This window comes from Psammomys obesus, unplaced genomic scaffold (assembly GCF_907164565.1).
Source record: "Psammomys obesus unplaced genomic scaffold, mPsaObe1.curated_primary_1811, whole genome shotgun sequence".
Taxonomy (NCBI): Eukaryota; Metazoa; Chordata; class Mammalia; order Rodentia; family Muridae; genus Psammomys; species Psammomys obesus.
The window spans coordinates 6,340,394-6,363,853 of NW_026593286.1; the positions used below are offsets into that span (position 1 = coordinate 6,340,394).

General features: G+C 51.4%; 1 protein-coding gene across 4 annotated transcripts in view; it reads right to left on the reverse strand.

Annotated features, from left to right (window-relative positions):
- Window positions 1–664: 664 nt before the first annotated feature.
- Window positions 665–23,460, reverse strand: part of Dis3l2 (DIS3 like 3'-5' exoribonuclease 2) — a 320,053-nt gene continuing 297,257 nt past the window's right edge. For all 4 annotated transcript variants that reach the window (XM_055616630.1, XM_055616632.1, XM_055616629.1 and 1 more), the window contains 7 exons: window positions 6,838–7,021; window positions 6,137–6,223; window positions 3,823–3,970; window positions 3,282–3,412; window positions 3,044–3,148; window positions 1,833–1,934; window positions 665–1,151 (listed from right to left, as the gene is read on the reverse strand). In XM_055616630.1, coding sequence (XP_055472605.1) covers window positions 1,011–1,151; window positions 1,833–1,934; window positions 3,044–3,148; window positions 3,282–3,412; window positions 3,823–3,970; window positions 6,137–6,223; window positions 6,838–7,021 — 898 coding nt within the window. In that variant the 3' untranslated portion in view covers window positions 665–1,010. The remainder of the gene's footprint in view (window positions 1,152–1,832; window positions 1,935–3,043; window positions 3,149–3,281; window positions 3,413–3,822; window positions 3,971–6,136; window positions 6,224–6,837; window positions 7,022–23,460) is intronic.

Here is a 23,460-nt window from a genome sequence, read left to right on the forward strand (position 1 = left end):
CCTCTGGAAGGCCTGGCTTCTCCTGTATTCATGATCTATCTTCCATGCCAGGGTACAGGTTTGAAACTGCAGGTGTTGAGGTACCTACTCATATCACAGATGTGGACAGGGCTACTGGGAGCTTTGGCCTATGGTATACAAAGCTGTCCCACGAGCTGGCAACAGAGAGGAAGGGTGGGGAGGGATAGCCACAGTCACATGCACAGGGTGACTGGCAGCTCCCTGCTGTGCATACTAATTACATTTTTAATCAGCCAGAAGGAGGCTGCAGCATCAATCTGCCACGCATGGCCTGTGAATCACCCTGGAGCTGGCAGGAAGGTCCTGAGCTGATGACCCCAGCTCAGCTGTGAGGTGGATCCTAGGGAGCCCCTTGCCCTGGGTGCACAGGCCACCCTGCTGTGGTGTTTCCCCATGGCATTGACACAGACAGCAATTCACACTTGATTTTATTCCATGACACTGATTTGCTGAAAACCCCCATCTCCTGGGCAGGCAGCCCCACTTCTACCAGGCCACCACTGCCCTTCCCTGCCCAGGAGATGGGGGTTTTCAGCAAATCAGTGTCATGGAATAAAATCAAGTGTGAATTGCTGTCTGTGTCAATGCCATGGGGAAACACCACAGCAGGGTGGCCTGTGCACCCAGGGCATTGACACAGACAGCAATTCACACTTGATTTTATTCCATGACACTGATTTGCTGAAAACCCCCATCTCCTGGGCAGGGAAGGGCAGTGGTGGCCTGGTAGAAGTGGGGCTGCCTGCCCAGGAGGACTGGGATCCTCTCTGCTCAGGGAAGCACTGCCCAGGCCTCAGCATTCCCTCCCCTGACCCCAAACCTTCCAGTTCATTTAAAAATTGAGCTGCAAAAGTAAAATAAAATGAAAAAAATAAAAACAAACCCCTGAGTTATTAAAAACCAAATTAAAAATCCCCTTTGGTGTCAAAAGGTCCTATTCCTAAAAGCCAGCAGGGTGGGGCAGGCACATGCCTGGCTCAGGCTAGCATTCAGTCCTCAGGTTCCTCATCAGACTCCTTCTCCAGGCCCAGGGAACTCTCGGGGCCCGGTCGCTTCAGGATAGCACTGTACTTGAGGGCTGTGGCCTCTGCCTGCAGGACCACATCCACCAGGGTGAAGATGGTGATGACCTATAGCAGAGCCAGGCACAGGGAGAGGACAGGGTAGGTAAGGGCCTGTAATCAAAGCCAAGCTGACCGACCGATGAGCCTCACTTAGTTCCCTAAGCCTCTGCTGTCCATCTGTAAACAGGAGTCATGGGGTCTGGGGAACACCAGTGGGCCAGATGGCACTATGCACTCAGTGACAATTGGTATTCAGTGGCCATTCATAAGGGTCAAGAGAATAGGCTGGGCTGGGCCCACTTTGGAACAAGAGGGATATAAGGGTCACAGCTTTCATCAGCTTCTTAAAGAATTCGGAAACTTATGTTCAGGGGAGAGGGACCTTCTGTCTCTCCCTATAGAGCAGTGGTTTTCAACCTATGGTCCGACCCTTTGGCAAACCTCTATCTCCAAAAATATTTAATTACAATTTGTAACAGTATCAAAATTACAGTTACGAAGTAGCAATGAAAATGACTTCATGGTTGGGGTCACCACAGCGTAAGGACCTGTGTTAAGGGTCACAGCATTAGGGGGGCTGAGAACTACTGCTATGGTGGTGATCCTATCGGAGAACAGGCAGTCTAAGCCAGGGCTTGGGCCTCAGCTTGGGAGTTTGAAACCCCACAGGGATGCCTACAGTGCTGGGGAGGACTAGGGGCAGATGACAGCTTAGGGAAGTACTGTGGGAGACAGTAGGCAGCTGACCTGCTTTGTTGGCTCCTCCTCGAGGTCATCAGGCTCCCAGGTGAGGGTGAGCTCTGGCTTCTTCCCCACCTTCTGGAAGTGGTAGGATCGCAGGGGCAGTGCCTGGGGGTGTACACACCAGTCTCAGGCCATGGGCTCCAGGTGCCACCTCTGTCCTGGCCTATTTCCGTCTGGCTAGAGGGAGCTTTATAACACTTGCCTCACTGCTTGGCCTGAGAAATGGGCCACCCTAGCCCTGGTCAACCTAAGCAAGATTTGGGAGGTTCTGCCAAGTCACCTTTGGCCAAAGCAGAACCTGAAGGTGACTCAGGACCAAGGGACAACCTGGGAGGGACCAGGATTCTGGTGGTGACTGTAGGGGAAGGGAATAGGTCTGTCTAGGCTTATTTAACTACCTGATGGCTGAACCCCCTGCTGGTGAGAGGCCCAACAGCCCAGGCTGAGAGCCAGGTAGGTGCAGAGCTGACCGCGATATGAACTCCCATCCTGCTCCATGAGCCACAGGTGCCTGATGTTCCCAGCTACACTGGCCCTCTCCTGTTCTACGTCTTTTATGAATCCCATGTCTCTTCCAGTGCAGGGTTCCACATCTCCCCAGTGCTCTGTATGTAGGAGTTTAGAGGCAGGGGCAGGAGCCAGGCCTGGGGACCTCAGAGCAGCTAAAGCGAAGCTCCCAACTGACATTATGGCAGCACCGAGAGGACTCTGAAGAGTCACCCAGGAAAGAAGTCAAGGCAGGACAGACCTCCTCCTTCTCTTCAGGGACAGTGTTGAGAGCAGTGCTAGCCACCCTCTGGCCTCCCATGTTTCTATACAACACCCCAGGTCTCGCACCCTGCCATCCTGGTTACGTTCTGAGTGCCTGGGTCTTTAGAGAAGAGTTCAGACCCGACCCTTGGCCTGAACTGCTGCACTGGGCAGGTCTACTTGGGTAGATGGACAGGGCCTGTCAGACAAGCTTGGGGCCAGGGTCTGGACCCTCTGTTGAGGGACTGTTGAGTGAAGCCCACTGTTGAAGGAGGTGATCTGAGGGCCCTATATAGCTCATGGATGGGGACAGCAGGGATCTCAGTTTAATACCACCTTCTACGCCTGTGCAAGTACCATGGGCTGTTGTGGGCAGGGGCGTTTTTCCCCAGGCAGAGAAGTGTGCTAAGTCCTCCAGGGTTTGGTTTGGCTTGCACGCCTCCCCCCGCACCAGGCACGCTCACATTGCAGTAGATGCGCTTCTGCACCCCAAAGCGCAGCACCAGCACGTCGAAGGCTTGGTTCAGGACGCCCATCACCATGGCTTCAGACTCCAGGGGGCCACTCTCCTGTAGGAACAATGTTCTAGTCATGGCATCCTCCCAGGAAGGGCCTGCACTGGTGCTTCATACGGGCTCCTGGTGTGTGTGCACCCTGGAGGGTGGAGGAAGGGAAAAGGAAGAGGCCAGGCTAGACACTCACCTTCACTAGAACAGCAAAGAAGAGGCCGATGCTGAGCTCCTGCACGCGCTTGGAAGCCATGCGGCGGTCATTGCAGTGGTCAGCTTGCTTCTGTAGGGTATCAGGCTCCACATCTGGCTGCTTACTGTAGCCTGGGGAGAGGGTGATCAGGGTTGCTACTGTGGGGGCTGAGAAAGGTTGTGTGCTGAGGCAAGGGCTCTGGGGCCAAGTACGGTCCCAGGCTTATTTTAAGTCCCACTGTAGCTTCCATCACTTGGATGTGGATGGAAAGTTCTTGGACTTAGGCTCCTCTGTCCCTTGGGACAAGCATGATCACAGTATTGTGGTCTCTGGTCACTCTTTTTTTTTTTTTTTTTTTTTGAGATAGGGTTTTTCTGTGTAGCCCTGGCTGTCCTGGAACTCACTCTGTAGACCAGGCTGGCCTCGAACTCACAGAGATCTGCCTGCCTCTGCCTCCTGAGTGCTGGGACCACTGCCCAACTAGAGAGTGGGTAACTCTTGACCAGCAAAGGCCTTCCCAGGCCAGAGTCATGTCCCTTACCCAGAGCAGCAGCCAGGAGGCGGTGTACTATGACGTCAGCGAAGCGGCGGATGGGAGAGGTGAAGTGTGTGTAGAGGGGAACGTTGAGAGCATAATGCCGGAACTGCGCCTGGTCCTGCAGCATCCCAGAGCAGAAGTACAGTGCCATCTGGAGGGAGAGTGGGACTAAGCCTGGCTGGGTCTGGTGGGTGCTGAGACCCAGAGCGTGGCCCCTGGAGGGTTGGTACAGACCTCCCCTAAAAGCTGTAGGCAGCTGATCAAAGCCAGTCATGCTCTTGGGACTAGGGTCATTCTACCTAAGGTGATCTCAGCAGCTGCCATGGATGACAGGTGGTGCTCAGACCCCTTTCCCCGCTCAGGATACATGCTAGTCTTGCCCACGGCTTCGACAGCTTCATCCATGAGGGCCACTTGGAACAGCCCAGAAAACTATGCCTCTTGCTGGGTTTGGGATGTTGGGAACCCCCAGGATGCTGGATGGCCTCGAGCCCTGTGAGACTATTCACCGGGGCAGCTGTGCAGGCCTCTTCCTCCTTAAGACCTGTGGCTGCTGAGTCTCTGCCAGGAATGATGCAGAGGGGTTGCCTGGGGACTGATCCTCCTTAAGATGGGTCTGAGGAGCGACCCTGGGTCAGGATGATTGCAGACAGGAAAACACATAGCCATGTTAGCCCAGGGCTGTGAATTGTCTTTTGGATTCAGAAGCTGAGGATGCCACATGTCCCTGGCCAGCACAAGAAGATGCCAACCCCCATGGGGGTACAGCCTATAAGGAGCTCATTGGCCTTTGGTTGAACCAGCCTCATCCCTTCTGGCTCTGATCTCTGCCAAGTTGATGGACACACTACCCCACTGGTTCCATAACACTCCAGCATATGTCAGCTATAGGAGGCTAGTGCTAGCCTGCCAGCCTGTGTCTGCTTCTTAACCACTGCCCAAGGAGACCTAAGCAAAAAGAGCCACTGAGCTGTTGTAAATCTCAGTAAAACCTAGACAAAGTCTGGCCTCAGCCTTGCCACAGCCCTTCTAGCTGCTGATTGGGAGGATGTTCACTCCTTTGAAAATGCCAGAGTGCCTGGCCAAATGGACAGCCTGCTCTGGTTACTCCATGTACATAGCCCTGGAATTTGGGGTACAGCCCCTGCTTAGCCTTGAGTTACATCTGGGGCAAGCTGCTGGAGAAAGTGGGCATAGTTTACACACTAACTCATGTTTATCTTTGTTTCCAGTGGTGGCTCAGTTCCTCAGAAAGGCTGGGGTGAGGAGGAAAAGGGGCCCAGAGTCCTTGTCAATGTGGCTATCTAAACCTGGGCAGGGTTTCTCTGCAGTGGCCAGAGATCCTTGCAGCAGCTTTGGTGTCCTGCTTTAGCAGCTCTCTTGGGAACGAGGCCTCACCCCTTTCAGGTTTGTGCTTGCTGTTGCTGTAACCAGGGCCCGGCCTGTCACTGGTTACTCCTTGCCATCTGAATCTGGGGTGGCAGGAACATCCCACAGGGCACAACCCAAGGTCCTTTAGGCTTCTAGGAGCACAGAAAGGTGCTCAGCACCTCTGCTGTGGGTACCACCCAGGGTATGGGGCAGGGAGTAGGTAACAGACACTGGAGCCTGGGAGGAGGGGACAGGCAGCCAGGCACCCAAAGGCCCTGATGGCTCCATTCCTAGTAGAGCCAGGAGTTATCAGGAAATAAATCAGCTGTGGCTGGCTGAGGCCACCTGACTCGCATGAACAGATTGAATCTGCCGAGAGTGACTGACCCTTGAAAAATGGCCTGCCACTGCCCTGGCAGGTGCTAGGGTCTATAGCTGACCCCATTAGTATCTGTAGCTCCAATTGACCTGCCAATCTACTGAGATTGCTCCCATCTCCAGGATCCTTAGGCCCTGCAGGGACTGCAATGCAGCCTGGAGGGCTGTGACAGGCTGCTAGGAGCCAGCCCATCTGTCTACCTCATTGCTGTCACCTGCCTGGGGACATGAGCTCAAGCTCATAGCACACTGATTCTCCTGGCCAGACTCTGCAGCTGCAGTTAATGGTGGAGGCCTCTCCTCCTGCCTGGTGTCTCTAGCAGCCATAGGTGAGAGCAGCTCTTGAGGGTTGGAACATGCTTTTGAGCACACGGGATAGATTCTTCTGGAGCCCAGAGCCTGCCAGTTCCAGGTGACTGCAGCTTCTCTTGCCCGGTAGTGTTCCTCAGGGCCTCTCTATCCAGCAGGCCCCAGAGCAGAGCAAGACAGTAGTGGACTATGGACACATGCTGCTTGCTGGCTAGAGTCATGGGGACTGCTAGGATGGGGGGTGTGTGGCCCTCCTTACCTGCATGGGTCGGGAGTACATGGTGGTGAGCACCTCTTTCCGGGCTAGAGAGTACCTGTCATCTCCAAATGTTTTGGTCAGGCTTTTCTAGAAGGAAACCCCAGAAAAATGTATGAGATATGGTCAGGCTTGGGAAGAGGCATGGCACTCATTACGGCTAACTATCTGATCCCTAGTTTGGGGACGGTAGGGAGGGGTTCTCGGGCTATGGGCCCAGCCTTGGGTGCAAGAGCAGTGGTCCATAGCTTGCATCATATAATGGGTCTAAGATCTTCCATGCTTAACCCAGTAGGCCAGCTCTCTTGACTAGAGGAATTCTCTCCCTCCTTTACCCCCCAGCTCCATCTTGGAGCATGGATGGGAGGTCTCCTTTTTGTGGGTTGAGCAAGGACACTGTTTCTACAGCACCATAAATCTTAGCTCCAAGAAGGAGCTTCCTCTAAGAAAGTTCCTTGCTTCCAGTCGGCACAGCTCAGCATGGACCAGTCCAGTCCTTGCTAGAGGACATGCCAGTAGCTACAGCTTGAGTAGTCTCCCTTGGTCCAGACCTGAAAAGAGAGGCTGCCCTGAGAAGGAGCCATCCTTTTCACTACAGGGGAGACCTGCCTGACTGGGGCAGAGAAGTCACCACCAGCCCAACTCCCAGGCTTTCATCTCTTTCCTCCAATCAGGGCTCCCATTACCTGCCCACCAGCACTCACATTGAGGGCCCCTGCAGAGCTGACGTCCATGGGAAGCCCCATCTGGTCACAGAACTCCACCAGGTCATTGAGCATCTTTGTCTGTGGTGGGGGATGCCGGCGCAGCAGGGCAAGCTCTGGGAAGGTGCGGAAGATCTTGTGGGCCACTGCCATGTTGGCCAGGAGCATGAACTCCTCTACAAGCCTGTAGGGGAGGGTTAGTAACTAGAGGGACCCTGGAGGAAGGTGACAGTGCCCCTGTCCCAAGGTCTCTGCTCAGCTGGTTCTCTTACACCTTAGTTCTCAGTGTAAGAACTTCCCTGTGACCTGAGCAAACTTGTTCTTCTGGCTCTTTCTCTTTCATCTCTATGCTCAGGTTCTCCCGGAGTCATCCGGTCAGTAACGGTTTTCTCTTTTGGTCTGTGAATGTGTGTGATCTCCTTGCTAAATGGTACCCCTGGGAAGCAGTGATAAAAGCTGTCTCATTTCCCACTGAGTGGAGGTGCTCTCAGGCCATGCCTGGTCCAGAGATGGTACATGGTAAAGACCTCTGGTGAAGAGTGGCTGGGCTTCCTCTGGGGCTCATTTGGAAGAAGAGCTATCATTCTAATTCTCCTTTGCTTCCATGTTAGAATTACTCTAAGTACATGTGGATAAAGCTCTAACAGGAAGATGAAACATGTTAAGACCCTAGTGGGGAGAATCAGGCACTGATGGAAGATGGAGGAAGTGTGCCAACACTAGGGAACCAGAAAAAGGAGTTAGCATCAACCAGCCCTGAGGTTAGTTACCTGGGCAAGTCACATGCTGTTCCCCCTGACCCTTGTGTCTCCCTTGGTGAGATAACTGGATTGAACATGAAGAGAAGAGAGTGTGTACCATATTACTGTAGCTAGCATTGTCCTGTGTGGGAAAAAAAAAAACTTGCTTCCTGGGAAGGCAAGGACCATTAGAGACCTCATTTGGCTTAGAGGAGGCACCCTAAGCTGCATGTCAAGCCTTAGGCTTCTCCCACTGAGGCAGCTCTGTAGGTTTGGCAGTGTCTGAGGAGGCCTGGGAAAATTCCCCTGCTGGAGGCTGAGTAGTGTTGCTTGGTCATACCTGTCATCTGGACACGCTCTTAGAAGGGACTCAGAAGTAGGGAAGGACGCCCCTCTGTCCGACTGGACCTGCTAGAGACTGCTCTGCTCTGCTGAGGTGCCTACTAGCAGACCTTCTCTACAGCAAAGGCCAAGGGAAGTGCCTCATCAGTGAGGCTCCCAGCAGATGGAGCCTGGGCATGCCTGCCTCCTGTCATGGGTGCCTGGCATACCTTGTCCCACTGTCTCAGGGACCTGAGCTGACTATTCCACTATGCAGCAGACCCAGCTCAAGAAGAGAAGCCTTTGCATTGCCCACTAGTTTGTAGCCAGAGCTTTTTAGGCCACCACCCTGCCTCCCAGTACCCAATCTGTCCTTGTGCTTATCAGCCTGCCAAGCACCATCACTGACAGCCAAGTCTCTGAGGCACAGTTTGAATACTGGTCCTACCAGGATCGTCCTATGGGGAACTGGCGAGTCACAGGCGTTCCCAATCTGCCTTCCCAAAGTAAGGCTAACATCTGCTCACAGGGCTGCTGCAAGGCAGAGGGACGTGCATTCTGGGCCGGATACTAGGCAAGAACATCAACTGACCCGAGCCACAGTGGTGCTCTCCTTTCTTCCCATCCACCATTTGTTTCTACAAACGACTAACACATCTGGCAAGCCTTTGCCCTGCCTCAGCCTCCAGTGTTGTCTGTTCCTGCTCAGATTGTTACACAACTACTCAACAGGCATTGCTATGGTGGGCCAGGCAAGCGTCCAGACCTTTTCTCTACACGCAGTACTAGAATCCTGTGGACCACAGCACACAGTCTGTTCCTCGTAATCTCAGGGTTGAGCTAGGACTGCAGTTTATGAGTGAGGCCGGGAGGTGGCAGCAGGGCCCTACACCAGGGCTGTGAGGACATGGCAGGCAGGCAAGACCAGGAGCAGGGCTAATAAGCTAGTGGCTCAGAACGGGGACCCTCCATACCCCAATCTACTAGTCAGAGGATGACTACTAGGGCTGAGCCAGAGTCCTGCTCTACAGGAACTCTTCCACTTTGCTACTCATGAGCTCACACAGAGAGAAGTGATGGGGGTGGAGGGGCCGCTATGGGAAACAGGCACTAACAGACTCCAAGGAAGCAGCTTCTCCAGTGATCATGACCCCTGGGTATCTATACAGCCCCATCAGCTTTCCAAGGCCTTGGGGAAAGAAGTACATGGCTAACTCTGATCACAGTCTGGTATGGCTCTGGGTGCATAGGCTAGCCTTGTCCAGGCACATTGGTGCCTGTGGTTTTCATCTCCATTAGCAGCCCTTGTCCATCAGCCCATCCTCCCTCCCTCCCTCCATCTGTCCTTCCTTTCCTTTCTTCATCTGAGCTAAGATATCATCCTGAGAACTCTCCATAACAATTTATCACGAACCTGGAGGACAGCACAGCAGTTAAATGTCCACTCTCTGGGTACCAATAAGGCTCATTACTGTTCTAGGGTAGCTGTGGGGACCATTTCCACACACCTTGCCCTTAAAATCTTTTCCTCTTATGCCTGCAAGTAGAAGGGGAAGCGGCAAGCATGCGCAAACCACAAAGAGCCTGACAGATGCTCTGGCCCTGGAGCTCCCCAATTCCCATGAGCTCCGGGAGCTGTAAGATGATCCCAGTGGAACTCCAGAACTGTCAGGCTGAGAAACAGGCAAACCACCATCAGCCAGATTGCCACTAAGCTCAAGATTTCCTGTGGGGCCAATCACTCCATGGAGGGGTGCACAGGGATCCCTACTTTCACCTTGGGCAGCTAGCAAAGCCCCCCCCCCCCCCCCCCCCCCCCGCACCTGTCTATCTTTGGGCAATTCTCACTGTGACCAGCAGGGGGCCACCAGAATCTTCCATCCCAGGTCCTGGGACGTGGCAGGAGCCACCTAGAACACAAGAACTTCTGGGGTAAGAACAGCCCCAGAGTTCACAAATTGTGGCCCAGTGGCCTAAAGTCCAGGGGTCCCTGGAGTCCCAGTTGCTGTTCCCTTCTTAGTTAAAGCTGGCTTTGGGCTGAGGGTTTTTTTTTTTTTTTTTTTTTGCAAATGGGTGGGGTAGTGGCTGTGGGGCCTCTGACAAGTGAGCTCATCAATCTGAGCGTTTCTCTCATGTGGGAAGAGGCAAAGCTGCACACATAAGCTTGCAGCCAAACTCAAATGATGCCCTGTGATATCCTAGGGCAAATGAACAGGCTGGGGGCACATTAGGGTTTGGGACTGGGAAAGTGGCTGAGGGTTGTCTGGGTTGCCATGGCTTAGACTCTCCTTCTGGTCTGGGCACCTGCCTTTGGTCTTAGGCACCTCCTCCCAGAGTGACAGCATCGCATAGGCATGAGATCACTCAGCCCCGCTGGGGATGGGGAGCTGGAGCCTAGCAACTGCCCGACAACTGATCTAAATAGGGGCTCATGAATGGCGGCCAGCTAGGACCACCTTCCAGAACAGCAAGCCAAGCCCTCAGAGATGGGGCCTCAGTCCTGGACCTGGCATCTGCTGAGCATCTGGAGCCCTGTGCCACTGGGGCCCACAACTCTGGAGGTCTTTGGTGGGACGGTGCTGTGATGAGAAGCTGCCAGGATATCAGGAAGAAAGCTCTGCAGCCCTCACTCACGGCATCCTCTACCCGTTGCTGGGGCCTGCAAGGCCTGATGGGGGAGGGGGAACAGGTTGAGGCTTCTCACCTCAGGAAACAGCTGAACCAGGGTTTCATCTCGCAGCAAGCAACAAACAACCTACATATAAGTACATGCTCCAGATGCATATTCCACATCATAGAAGAGGCAGCCCCTGCCCAGACCTGGACCAACACCACTTACGGCTACAAATGTGCACGGGTGCCATTTTTATCATGACAGGCATGTTTTCACCTTGGGAAGTGAGTGTGCTCAGCACAAGCTGTGAGAAGGATCTACTGGATGCAGCACCCCACCACCCAAGGACCCAGACGGGGCCATGCTTGCTTATTTGTGTTCTAAATCTACTTATTATTTACATTTTTTTTTGAGATTGCATTTTTCTCTATGTAGGGTCTTTCAGGCTGCCTTGAAACTTGTGATCCTCCTGCTTCAGCCTCCTAAAGACTGGGATCCAGTGTGAACTACCATGTCTGATCAGACGGTAGTTAGGTGAGAAGCAGGCCTCTGAGGAAGGCAGGCATGCCAAGCAAGCAGGGAGGCAGTGCATTACATTCCTGACCTTAAAATAAGTACTGCCCAGACTATACTGTGTGTGCCCTGGCCTAGGTAGACCTTGCTCCTCCTGGCTGGGCACCTGCCCTGTTATAACCCCCTTCTTCCTAGAGCAACAGAGCATGCAAGACTGGCTCAAATGTTCCAATTCTAGGATTTGGGGTATATTTCCAGAGGCTTCTCTTGCTCTCCCACCATATTGTCATTACCTTTGTCCAGGTTGTCATCTCCTACTGCTCTGTTGCCTTCATACCCAACAGGGTCATGTCCCTCCCAGCAGAAACCACTGTTTTAGAACAGCGGCTCCTCTACCTGGTAAAACAACGTGGTGTATTTAGCGTGCATCACTCTTCTTCCCCGCTCCACCCTACTCTGGATCTTCTGAAGTTTTGAGGCCCTTTTGGCTTCTGTCCTTTTGTGTTGCTGTTCTCATAGCCCAGAGTCCAAGTATGTTAGGGCTACTCTCATCTCTTTTCTTTGGCTTTCACTCAGTTTGCAGGATGGTATGAGGAACTCTCTTTTTGCATCCTCTTGGTCCCCTCATAGCACCTGGTCTCATGACTGCAGTGGCCTCCCAGGTCCTTGGCTACATCCTGTCTCCATCCCTAGTGCCGCATGCACTAGCCCAAGAGTGGATGTTCAACAACCCGCACAGAGTGAAGGACTCCCTGGACAAATCTCATCAGGCTCCAGTGCTCTTTCTGTTCAGTCCCCAGGTCCTTCTCACCCCCTAATTCCCACTGGCAGGCATGCTGATGATCTGAAGCCGCCAGGTCTACTGATCTTTCCTTACCCCATCTTCTGAGAACCTCTTTCTTAAATCACAGTGGCAGTTATATGCAGCAGCAATGGCTGCAGGCCTCACCCTCAACTACTGTCTCTTTGTTGGATTTCTTATTCACCTTTTTCTAGGTGTAGCCTCATTCTACTCTGGGTGCCACTTCTCCTATGGCCCTAGGATACACTTATCTTTCTGGGTGGGAGGAGCTTACTGTGAAATAGGGAAGTGATCTGCTCCAAGGCCTACACCCCCTTAAGCAGCAGTCTGTGCTTTTGGTGTCAGCTGCCTCTGTGGCAATCAGAATGCTTCAATCCTTCCCTGAGATGCTCCCATGTGAGCATCCCTCACAAGCAGGATTAATTCCAAGGAATGTCAAGAAATTAGGAATGAAACATAAAAGCTCCAGGTGCGAAGTTAGGAGTTGAGGGTGGAGGCTTGGATCACACTTGGGAGATGAAGGCTGCTGAGCAAGGGAGATGTTTCAAATAAGGTCATGACAATGGTTGGGGCTGGGGGACAGGAGCAGGGCTAGTTAGGATAAGGGCTGAGGAGCTCGTGGCTGGTAGACTGTACCCAAAGTAGTAAGGGAGCAGCATGCGCTTGAGCCAGACGAGCAAGGTGTATGCACTGGCCCTCTTCGGGAGGCCAGAGCAGAGGGTAGAGATGGTCGAATGAGGCAGAGGGGCGTGGATGAGCTGCCGCAGCGGGCTGCCCCCGATGAGATGCTACAGAGACCAAGGAAAGGGTAGGAAAGGACCCAGAGGCTAAGTAGAGGCAAGTCAGCAGAGTGGCAGGGCTGGCGAAGCTGGTTTAGGCAAACAGGGTAGGGGTGATAGGCCAATCGCAGACAATGCTCCATTCAGTTCTGGCGAGAGTCAATGTCAGAAGGAAGGGAGCCAGGAGCCTTGTTACTATTTTCAGACCAGCTGAAGCTATTCTAAATGCAGGGGCTCAAAACTATGAGAGACTATGCAAGAATCCAGCCAGCAGGCCAAGAGGAGGGTAAGGGAAGAGTCACTGTTGCATGTTTCATTCTAGAGCAGGTGAGTTCCCAAGTCAGTGCAGAGGAAGAGCCTGCTGGTCTACAAGCTCCGTCTCCCCGTAGGAAGGCTGGTTCATAGCAGCTAGTGCTGTTTCATTACAGAGCCTAGAGGTCACAGCACTCACCTCTGATACCACCCACGCTGCAGCTGTCAGGAAGAGAGGACCCTTGCTCAGTCAGGGACAAAGAAGCTAGATGCTACATTTCCTGGACAGCACTGTGCCAAAGGGCACATGGGTAACTCCAGATCACTGTTCCTGGCACAGTCAAGCCCACTGGGCAGTGGAGAGAAGGGAAACTACTGCACCTACTAGGAACAGCTAAGCTACCTCACTGTGGCTTGAGGAAAGAAGCAGGTCCCAGGGCAGCTGCTGTTTCCACCCCTAGAACCTAGTTTCTTGAGAGAACAGTGAGAGGCTGGCACTTCCCTTGGGCCTTTCCTCCAGCAGGGATGTGGTGCTGAGGAGAGGTTCTGTCCAGACCTAGCCTCCTCAGGCCTTGCCTTCATAGTTTCCACTCCTTCGCACCTGGCCTCTCAATACTGCCTGGGAAGGGAGGTGGGGCTTATGGGATGGATCTATGCTCAGATCCATTTTACCTGCTAACCCAGAAGAGAAATTCATCCCAACCCTTTCATACCCAGAACACTTGTAAAGTGGCTTCAGAAGTGGTCTGGAGCTGAGCGGGAACTGGAGAATACAGGGCCAGAGCTGAGGGTCTGGCTGCTGCTGAAACCTGAAACTGCATCCATTTCAAAGACCAAAATCAAGTGTGAGACAGGAAGAGCCTCTCTGCCCCTGGCCACCAGGCACTTGTCAGAACTCTGTGGGAATCTCATGATAATGAAATTAGGCCACTCACAGAGACTGTTCAATTAGCTCTTGGTGAAAACTGCTAACTTGGAAATTTGATAAGGATTGCTTCCAGCTAGTTTCAAATGCATTTCTTCTGAAAACCAAATTTTCCCCACATGGGCACATCCTGTCTGTGGGCTAAGGAGCCCTTTGGGCTCCTTTGTAGCTGTGAAGGCAGCTGCTGGGCCTCTCAAGGAGCTGTGTGCTGGAGCATGGCCCCTTCTCTACAGCTGGGCAGCCCAAGGTGGGGAGGCATCAGCCACCCTCACGGGAGACCTGCTGCTCTCTCAGCGGCCCCAAATTGAGTGTAGTGTGGTGGAAAACTGCAAGGGAATGGGGCGTGATGGGAAGTCAGTGGTCCGATCAGCACTAAATTGAGGGCTGCTGGGGGTGGGAAACTTTAGAGATCTTTGTTGCAGTTCCCTTTGAGGCCAGGCCAGGGTGGAACTGGCGGCTAGGGAGCTGGAAAGTGGAGGCCTGGGAAGGGGGAGGGGCGGCTGCCGGCCAAGCTTCACAGGAATGGGGAGGGGTGCCTGGGGAGGAGAGGGAGCAGCAGACTGACAAGGCGCCCACCATGGCTGGACCACAGGGCCACCCCACGTCACAGCTAGGGCCTTTCACTGACCCCTTTCCTCCTGGGCTCCCTGCAACCTGCTCAACGTTTTGGACGTTCCCATGAAACCACAGGGAAATGAATGGGGCCTAGTTCACAGGCATGGAAAACCCCAGAGGAGCAGGCCTCTGGAGCCAGACATAACAGGCCTTGTGGGTGAGGCCAGAGCCAGGTTTTCTAGTCTGTGGGGCTGAATCTACTCCAGGCCTTTCTATAGGTTCAGCAGGCGGAGCCCTGCTGCAGGGAGGCACGTTTAAGCCATGTTTTTCTAGTTCAAAAGGAAGTCTCCAGAGGCTAGGCGTCCAAGCGCAGCCCTCTGGCCCTGCCAAAGGGAGGCCCAGGGGCTGCGGTAGGGAGGGGGAAGGGATTGCTCCCAGCCGGTTGACAGCACTGAAAACCCTTTGTCAGCGTAAAGCTAGCCACGAAGTCTTGCTCTTCCCAAGGCTTAGCTCTGCGCACAGAGGCACGGGGCAGGCCTGCACGTGGGCAGTGGCTCTGGCCCCTAAGCAGAACCAGGCGGCAGTTTGTGCCGTGTGGCCTCGCAGTGAGTGGTAATTGGGCCTTGCTGGCTCCTCTATGATGTTGACACATACGCCTTTCTCTAGTTCCACTGGAGCTGCAACCACTGGCTAGAAGAGGTGTGGCCAAGGCACACAGAAGCACACCACCTCAGGGAGCCATTGCCTGCCCACAACAGCTTTGTGGCCCTGCTCCTACTCCCAGCCAAGGCCGGGGCTCCCTCTCACACCCAAGGAGAGGAGGCTGACTCTGTAGACCTGCACCAAGATCAGAGCTTGGACAAGTTTACAGGGAACCAGCTGGGTTACCCCTGAATTTGGGAGGGATCAAGCTTTAGTTTAAAGTTAGATTTTGGATGCTAAGATATTCAAGGGAGAAGGATGTTTTAGCATACACAGATTCTCTCATATACACTCTACCAAAGATAGCCAGCCAGGAGAGAGGAGGAGCCAGGTACTCCCAGGGATCTCAGGCTGCTCTACTTTATCCAAAGTGTGTTTTGCTCACCTCCAAAAATTGCTCTTGACTGGGCTGCTGGGGAGTGGGCCCCGTTTTCCAAGGCCACCTTGATGTGAAGCCACTAACGGTGGGAAGGAAAAAGAATGCAGCCAAGTTCTATGTGTTCTTTGTCATTCAGCCCTTCGAATCCTTTCCCAGGAAGAAACTGTAGGTCTTAATGTGCACAGAGGGAAACTGAGTCTCAGAAGCTACAGACTGTGGCCGGGCCCAGATGAGGGGGTGGGGGCACTATGAAGACCTACAGCTTTGGAGTCACCAGGATTTCAGGAGTTGTGGTGGCTAGGCTACGTGGGAAGGAGGTACAGAGACAAGCGATTCCCTTTGGAGAGCCGTGCTCTGGGATGACATACGAAATCCAAATGCCTTTAGGGCTTCTCTTCCCTAAAGAACTCCCCATCTCACTTGGCCTAGACCCTCAAGCTCTTTTCGTATGGGATGTTACCCTTTCTCCCCTTGTGCCAGGCAGGCTTGTGTGTCAGCTTACCTAGCCAGCCCGCTCCTATAGCAAGTCAGAGAGAACATAGCTAGGTTTGCATGGTGGGGCTGTCCCTGTGGGTCTGGGGGACCTGTGTGCCAACATTGTTTGGTTCCACCCAGTCAAGAGGACGCTGGGAAGAACTGACTGTCTCTTCTGAAGTGTAGGTGCTCTCTGTCTTGGCAATACAATGCCAGGCTTGCAAAGATTGTGGGAGGAGCCTAAGCACATCTCTAGGGATTGACATTAGTGCTGGGAACAACATTCAGCCCCGGAAGGAGCCCTGCCTGTTCTGCCTCATTCCCCTTCCCATAGTGCACACTGTACCTGCAGTGGCTCCAGAACCAAGCATGGGCTGATTTCTGTCTGCTACTCTGAGGCTCTGGGAGAGACCCAAACAGATGAGAGGAACAGACAGGCTGCATCCTGGCATAGGGACATAGTCAGAGCTGTCTGAGTTGTCAAGCCACTGGGTGAACTGCCAGGGCCCTGTCTACAGGCTTGTCTTTGGAGGGTACAAGGGAGATGATCCTCACTTTTTCATCCTCTCTATGGCTTTGCTGACATTTAAGATTGTATCCGAGTAAGCCATAGCTCCACCATGCACAGGGGGAGAGTCAGACTAAGTTTCTTAGAAACAGCAGCACTTGTGAAACCCTTAGAAAAAACACCGGCCTTCTTTTTCACCAAGGCACAGTGTCTTTCGATAGCATCCTTGCTCTGCTTCAGCCCCAACAGTTCATGAGCAAGCCGTGGTGAGATCTATTCTCAGTGATGCCCTGGTAAATTTGCTCACTCAGCTGCTCTGTCTACAGCAGTCCTGTCTTGGGGTCCCCACCTGTCTACTTGTGATTTATTTACTGCTCTTCCTGCCCCTGCTTTGTTCTGGGCCAGTCACAGCTGCCCAGCACCACTAAGCTGGGTAGCCCAGACAGCCCAATTGCCTTATTTCCCAGTATCATCAACAGTATCTAGGACACAATAAGCAGCCACTAAATACTTTTTAATAATGCTTATGTTAACAGTAATAATAATTGATAATGAATATTCATCAATATATAAATGTTAAAGAAATTAATACTTGCTAATAAGTAGTAATTATTATCACAATTATTATCATCATTATCATTATTATTTAGTCTTACCATATAGCCCAGATTTCCTGGAACTTGCTACACTGAACAGACCAGGTTAGCTTCAAGCCTATAGAAAATCTTGTGTTTTAGTCTCCTGAATGCTGTATTATAGGTGTGCGCCTGCATACTTTAAATAATGCTCGGCAGTGATTATTTGCTCTGTTTATAAAGAACCAAAACCTTATAATTCTACATGTTATTTTCACATCAAGATAATGGAGAACAAGTGAGAACAGTAACACCTCACGATGTGACACATGCTTACAGGTGCAAACTGGGCCACTGAGCTGTGTCACTGAACCTGCAAGAGGCTAGCAGGAGTGAGAAGGTGCTGCCTCTGGGTGTCTCAGTACAGGACTTGGGAAGTGACAGAGCTTATCAGCCCATGACAAAAGCTCTGTTGAAAGTGGGAATTCAAAAAGGTTCCTCTGAGGTCATGCTGGTAACTGAGGGGAGAGTACTCATGGTGGTTAGCTGGGTCACTACCTTCCTTCTTCTCCCTGGTTGGTGAGGGAGTAAATGAGGGCTGACCAATTTGACCTGGCTCTCCACCTTCCCTTTCCTCTGACCAGTTTCCTCTGCAGACCCCAAGCCTTGGGAAGGAAGGGGTGGGGAAGCTAGGCTTGACTTGTACTCCAGAGCAGGTGTATAGGGGGACACTGATGAAGTGTTCAGGAACCAAATGAGCCAAGACAGAATCACAATTTGTTTGTTGTTTCACAGAAATACTGAGTAAAAAGCACTATGTATATTTAAAGGGTGAAAGCAGAGCTCTCCAGGGCCAGGGGTAGGAGGTGGTGGTTTCCATAGTGTTCTTTCCTCTCTATCCCTGCAGGACAGCAGGCATATGAACTTGGCAGTCAGAATCTGAGACGGCTTCTGCTGGTCTGATGGGACCTACTGAACTTGCCCTGATTGGATTTTTACTTGTCTGTAGACAGTTATTACTTAAACCCAAACAGGGTGAGCATGGTAACTGAGCCTCCTTGTGGGTGACCTGATAAATGAATACTCTTGTCCAAGGGCAGCTGCTCTACTATAAACACGAAACCCAACAGATTAAGAAAAGCCTCCTCCCGCCTGGGCTGTTTCCTCTGAGCTAACACTTGTCTTATCACCCACTGGGATGCGGTCTGTTGAGTCTGGCAGAGTGCATTGGTTATGCGACTTTAAAAATATTGACCCATGGTTTTATGAACTGGGTTCAGAGAGCTTTAAATGGATGTGTTCCCATCTAACAAGTTCTGGGCTTCCCTGACATGTGCTGGATGGTACCAGACACAGATTCACAAGTGGCTTGCCCCTTTCCACCTGGCAGCACCAAGGCACCTGATTTGTCCTCTCCACATCAAAATATGAAACCCTACCTGTCACCTGCTCCCAGAGCACTTGCTTCTCAAGTGAGATCCCAGCAGAGGGAAGCAGTACACTGATTTCCTCTCCTACGCTGGGTGTCTCTGGGAGCTTGGTTCCTAATTGCTTTGTCAGCCTGTATAGTGAGAACATGAAATAATCCTGTAGGTTCATCACTTGATGAATCACTTGTAGGTTTGTCCCTTGCTGGTGACACTATCTGGGAAGGTGGCAGAGTCTTTAGGAGGAACTGGGCCCTGAGAGATGGGGATTCTTGGGGACTATATGTTGCTCACAGCTCCTTCCTCCTTCCTTCTTGCTTCCTGGCCACAGCTGGGAGAACTGTGCTGCTCTACCTCCTATTCCCACCATACTGCTCAGTGTATTTGCAGGCCAGCTGACCATGATCTGATAACTCTGAGCCCAAGTATATTTTTCCTGTCACGTCTTTTTTTTTCTCAGGTACTCCTCAGGTACTCCTCAAGAATATTGCTTGACATGCCTGTCTCTCTCAGTGGGTTCTCTGGGCCTTTCTGATTTCCATGCTCTGCACAGAGCTTGCCTCCAGCAAGGGTCCAATGAAGTTTTCTGGGCAAGCAAAGAAATGAGCTTCACACTGGAATTACAACACACACAATGAACAGTCTTCTAATTTGTGGGGTGCATGGTAGGGTTCTTCTTGTATTCTGGGGCATTTTGTAGGAACCATTTTTCTAAGTTTAGCAGTGGGGACAGAACTATCTGGCCTGTAATGGAATCTGAATATAGGGTCTTTGTGATGATTTCTGTATCTCCCTGGCTGTGGGATGGCTCTACTGGGGCTCTGAACAGCACTGGGCTGGCTCCCATGGTACACTGGCCTGAACAGAGGATAAAAATGATGGTGGTAGGTGTGAGGGCTATAAAGTGGGTATCTCCCTGTGGATAGAGGCTTTACTTCCCAAGATACTAACAGCAGCAGCAGGTTTCTGGTCTTGTTAACTCAACAAGGCACTGCTAATACCACAGGAATCCCTGTGGACTCTCAGGTGGCCTACTCAACTGATCATCTCCTTCTGAGGTTATTCCAGGGAGGAGAAGATGATTCCTCAGTTCTTACCTTAGGGGGCAGCACACTGTTAAGCACTCTGTAAATGTGATGAGTATATGTGTTTCAGATTTCACTTTTTAGAAAGTGAACATTTTTATAGACTCTAATACAAAAACATAAATTTGAAATCCTCTAAAATCTAAAACTTGAAGCTCATAAGGTATTTGGTTTTAGATTTTCAGATCAGGAATTCTCAAGAGGCAAGAGTCTGGTGATTTGGAAGAAACAGAGGCAGGTTAAAGTTAAGGACACAATGGGGGAAGTAAGCTGTGCTTGCAGCAGGAACAGTATCCTCTGGGTGTCTGCTGAGCATCTCCAGGTGCCAGCTGTGCTGGAGGGACTGTCCTTGCTGTTGGCCACATATGGTCAGAGCACCTGCTCATCACCTTCTACCAGAACTTCATCAGTGCTACAAACAGCAGCCCCCGACTGAGCCCCAAGTCTATTCCCAGCACTGAGAATCAGAGTCTGGAGAGAATCCAGCCAAGCCTTTTGATATGCGTTCTTCATCTCACAGTAAAAAACATCCACATTCCACTGAGTTGCACAGGCAGAGGCAAGAACATGCCTCTTCCAGTGCTCAGCAGGGGACTGGTGGTTCTGAGACTGAGGGTTATGTTAACAATCAGAGTCAAGTTTGATGATGTCAGCACTGGAAAATAGACTGAGAAAAGTCAGAGGGAGTGAAAAGGGCACTCTGTTTCATGAGCAGAACAGTGATGAATGGCATTTCTTATACAAAACATGGTGAGCCCCTGACTAGTCTAGTTACACTGGAGCCTAGAGGACACCCGTTTAGCCCCACCAGGCTGCAGGGACGGAGGTCCCTCCTGACGGGATGGGGTGGGGTGGGAGACTGCATGTGGCCATTGAGTCCATTGAGCTTATTTGGCAGCTGTGGAACACAGACACATGGAGTCTCAGAGAGTGGGAAATGGTGCAGAATGAGGAGGTGAGCCTCAAACGCAGCTCTGGGAAACATATTATGTGTCTGCATGGCACAGGTACTTTGCTGTGTGGAGGGCAGCCTTGGCTCTGATCCATACCCCTTCCTCACCTGGGATGATAATGCTAACACTTGCCTCATCTCCCTAAGGATTCTGTGCCCCTACAAGGCCCTGTGTTCACAGCTACCACACAGACAGTGGGGAGGTGATTTGCCCTGGTTTGACTATCAGGGCAGAGACAAAGACATACGGGGCTTCAGTAAAGCCAAGTGAAAATTCTGTGACTTCGTGCTCACTTCATGTAGGAGCAAATAGCTGTGCAGAGTGCAGCAGAGCCCACAGAAATAATTTTTAGCTGGGTATGGTAGTGCAGGCAGGTAATCTTAGTTACTTGGAGGCTAAGACAGGAGCATCCCAAGGTCAAGGATAGCCAGGCCAACTTGCAAAATTTAGAAAGGTTTTGTCTCAAAATATGGAATTAAAAATAGCCAAGGATATAGCTCATGGTGGAGACTTTTCCCTGTGTATTTTAGATTCAATCTGCAGTACTGTAAAAAACATAGAATAACACAAAACACCACACACACTCTTTACATGATAACATAAATATTTTGAATAATCCTCAGTTATTAAAAACTCAGTTATGTCTAGCTGATACCTTTAAAAGGACAGTATATATGTTAAAGGCCAGGTTTTGATGCTTGAAAGACTATGACCTCTTCCAAGTAAAAAACAAGGGCCTACAGAACAACTGTATTCCTATCATTTTAAACAGCTCAAACGCTACACATCTGTGTATACCACAGCTAAGGCCAGACACCCATGAGAAGATGGCCGAGGTATCCTATGAAAGAAAATCAGGGACAAGAAGGACACAGAGAGAGATGTTACAGAGTTTGAGACAGAAGCCCTGGCAGGGTGGGTGGAGCACCTCCACCCTGAAGCCTGACTACAGAACCAGAGAGCTCTAGACACCATTTAGGGTTATAGTGGTGAGACCTGAGGCCTGACTACAGAACCAGAGAGCTCTAGATAGCCTTTAGGGCTATGGTGGTGAGAGCATATCTCTACATCTAGGACTAAACCGTCTCTGCCCCTCCTCCCAACAGCCCCCTTTCAGTGTGGTGCCATGCTAACCTTGGCCCAGCTTGAGTTAGGGTGGGTCACCTGAGGATGCCCAGTAAGGCAGGGCTACAAGCCAATGAAGTGATCTGTGCTTTGTACCTCAGCCAGGCTTTGCTGGTTGCCTCTGGAAAGCCTGTGCCTAAGTGGGATATTTCCTCCCACTTAACTCAGTGGGCACAGTCTGAGTCACTCTGTAAGATCCCATCCCAACTGGGTGCCCACCACAGGAAGACATAGCCTCGAACAGTTAACATGTTCTCATCTCCTTAAATAAGCCAGGCAGCAGCTAAGTGATTTATAGCCATCAATAGCGCTTGTCTGTCATCAAGCATGGCAATTCCTTCAGGCTCTAGAGGCTTCCTGCCCAGCCACCAAGAAAAAGCCACAGAGAACAGGGGAGTAGCAGTGGCGACAGATCAGAAACACTTCCCTATGGAAAGCACAGCCAAAAGCCGAGTGAGCCAAGCATGTCCTGGTCACCTGCCAGGTAGCTGTCAGAGATGATGGCCATGGGCACCTTCTTCAGGCTCAGACCCAACCTGCAGTTCTGCGGCCTGCTTCCTGTAGAGCTAACTTGTGGGTGTCACAGGCCACTGGTGCCTGGGGAGGGTGTTTAGAGCAGACATACTTGCTTGCCACTCTCACTTTCTGAATGTGCCTACTATCTGGGCCAGCATGCTGGTACACAGAGGCTATGGCTCACGATCTACTGCACAGCAGTGCTGTGGCCTGTTCATCAACGAGGGACAGGCCTAATGATCACAGCCTCTTCCAGAACTTTTTGATGTCTTAGAAAGGAGTCAGCCTCTTTGGGTTTAAAAGCTACTTGATGACTATGTGCTTCTAGAGGTTGGCTCTGAAGTGCTTCTGAGGCACAGATGTATGCATGCATGGGTGCCCAGAGAAAGCAAAGGAAGCAGGCCAGGAAATTGAGAAAAAAAGAAAAAAAAAAAAAACTATGGCTGGGACCAGTATATATTTAGAGACAAAAAAAAAAAAAAAAAAATGCTCATGACCACAACCCTTGCCTCATTGCTGTATGAGCATGTCACCACGTGCTACAAAGCATCTGGAGAGGAAATGACTGAGGATTCACACTGGATCAGTATAGTCCAAGAGGCTCCACAGAAAGTGAAGAACTGCAGTTAAGGAGAGTGGCAGAGTTAAGCAAAGGCAATTTTACTCAAGGGTCACTTAATGCCATCCTGTGCCAACCAAGAGCATACTTTTTATAAGGTGTTCGTGAAAGCTGAGAAATCTTTAGTTGGAAGAGTTCTACGTATCTTAAAGTTCTGTCCTATGGGAAAATCTCTCGGGTCATCCTTAAGTAGTTATTTAGGTTGCAAAGAAAGGAGTGTGGGAAGAACTGAGAAAGTTCTCAGGGCCATGGCGGGCTCTTCTCAGCAGTCTCTATGGACTGCTAGGTTTTGGTCTCTGTGCTCTTCATTTCTCTGTTTCCGTGAGTGCAGAGAGATTCTGTGCATCTGCCTAGGCCTCATAAACTTCAAACAGGGCAGCTGAGAATGCAAAGTGCTGTAGATCCTGTCTGCAGTCTAGGCACCTGGCCAACAAGACAGACCTCGGTTGCTTTGGACACCACCTGGTACCAACAGCAGGAGACAGAATGGCCTAAGAGTCCTGAGCCTGGTAGTGTGTAGCTCATCTAGGAGGCCATGGTGAGCAACTTACAGCCCTCTAGGGTTGTACACAAGCAGACATGGAGGATTCCTTTGAGCTTGAGATCCTTGACCATCTTGGCAGTAGGTATCAGAGAAAGGTGGGATGGGGGCAGATGAGAGGGTCATAGCAAATTTGGAGGAAGGGCCCACTGGAGAAAGCAGCAAATGCCAAACAAACTGGTAGGCTGGGTTAGTTACTCTCTTCTAGGGCAACTTAG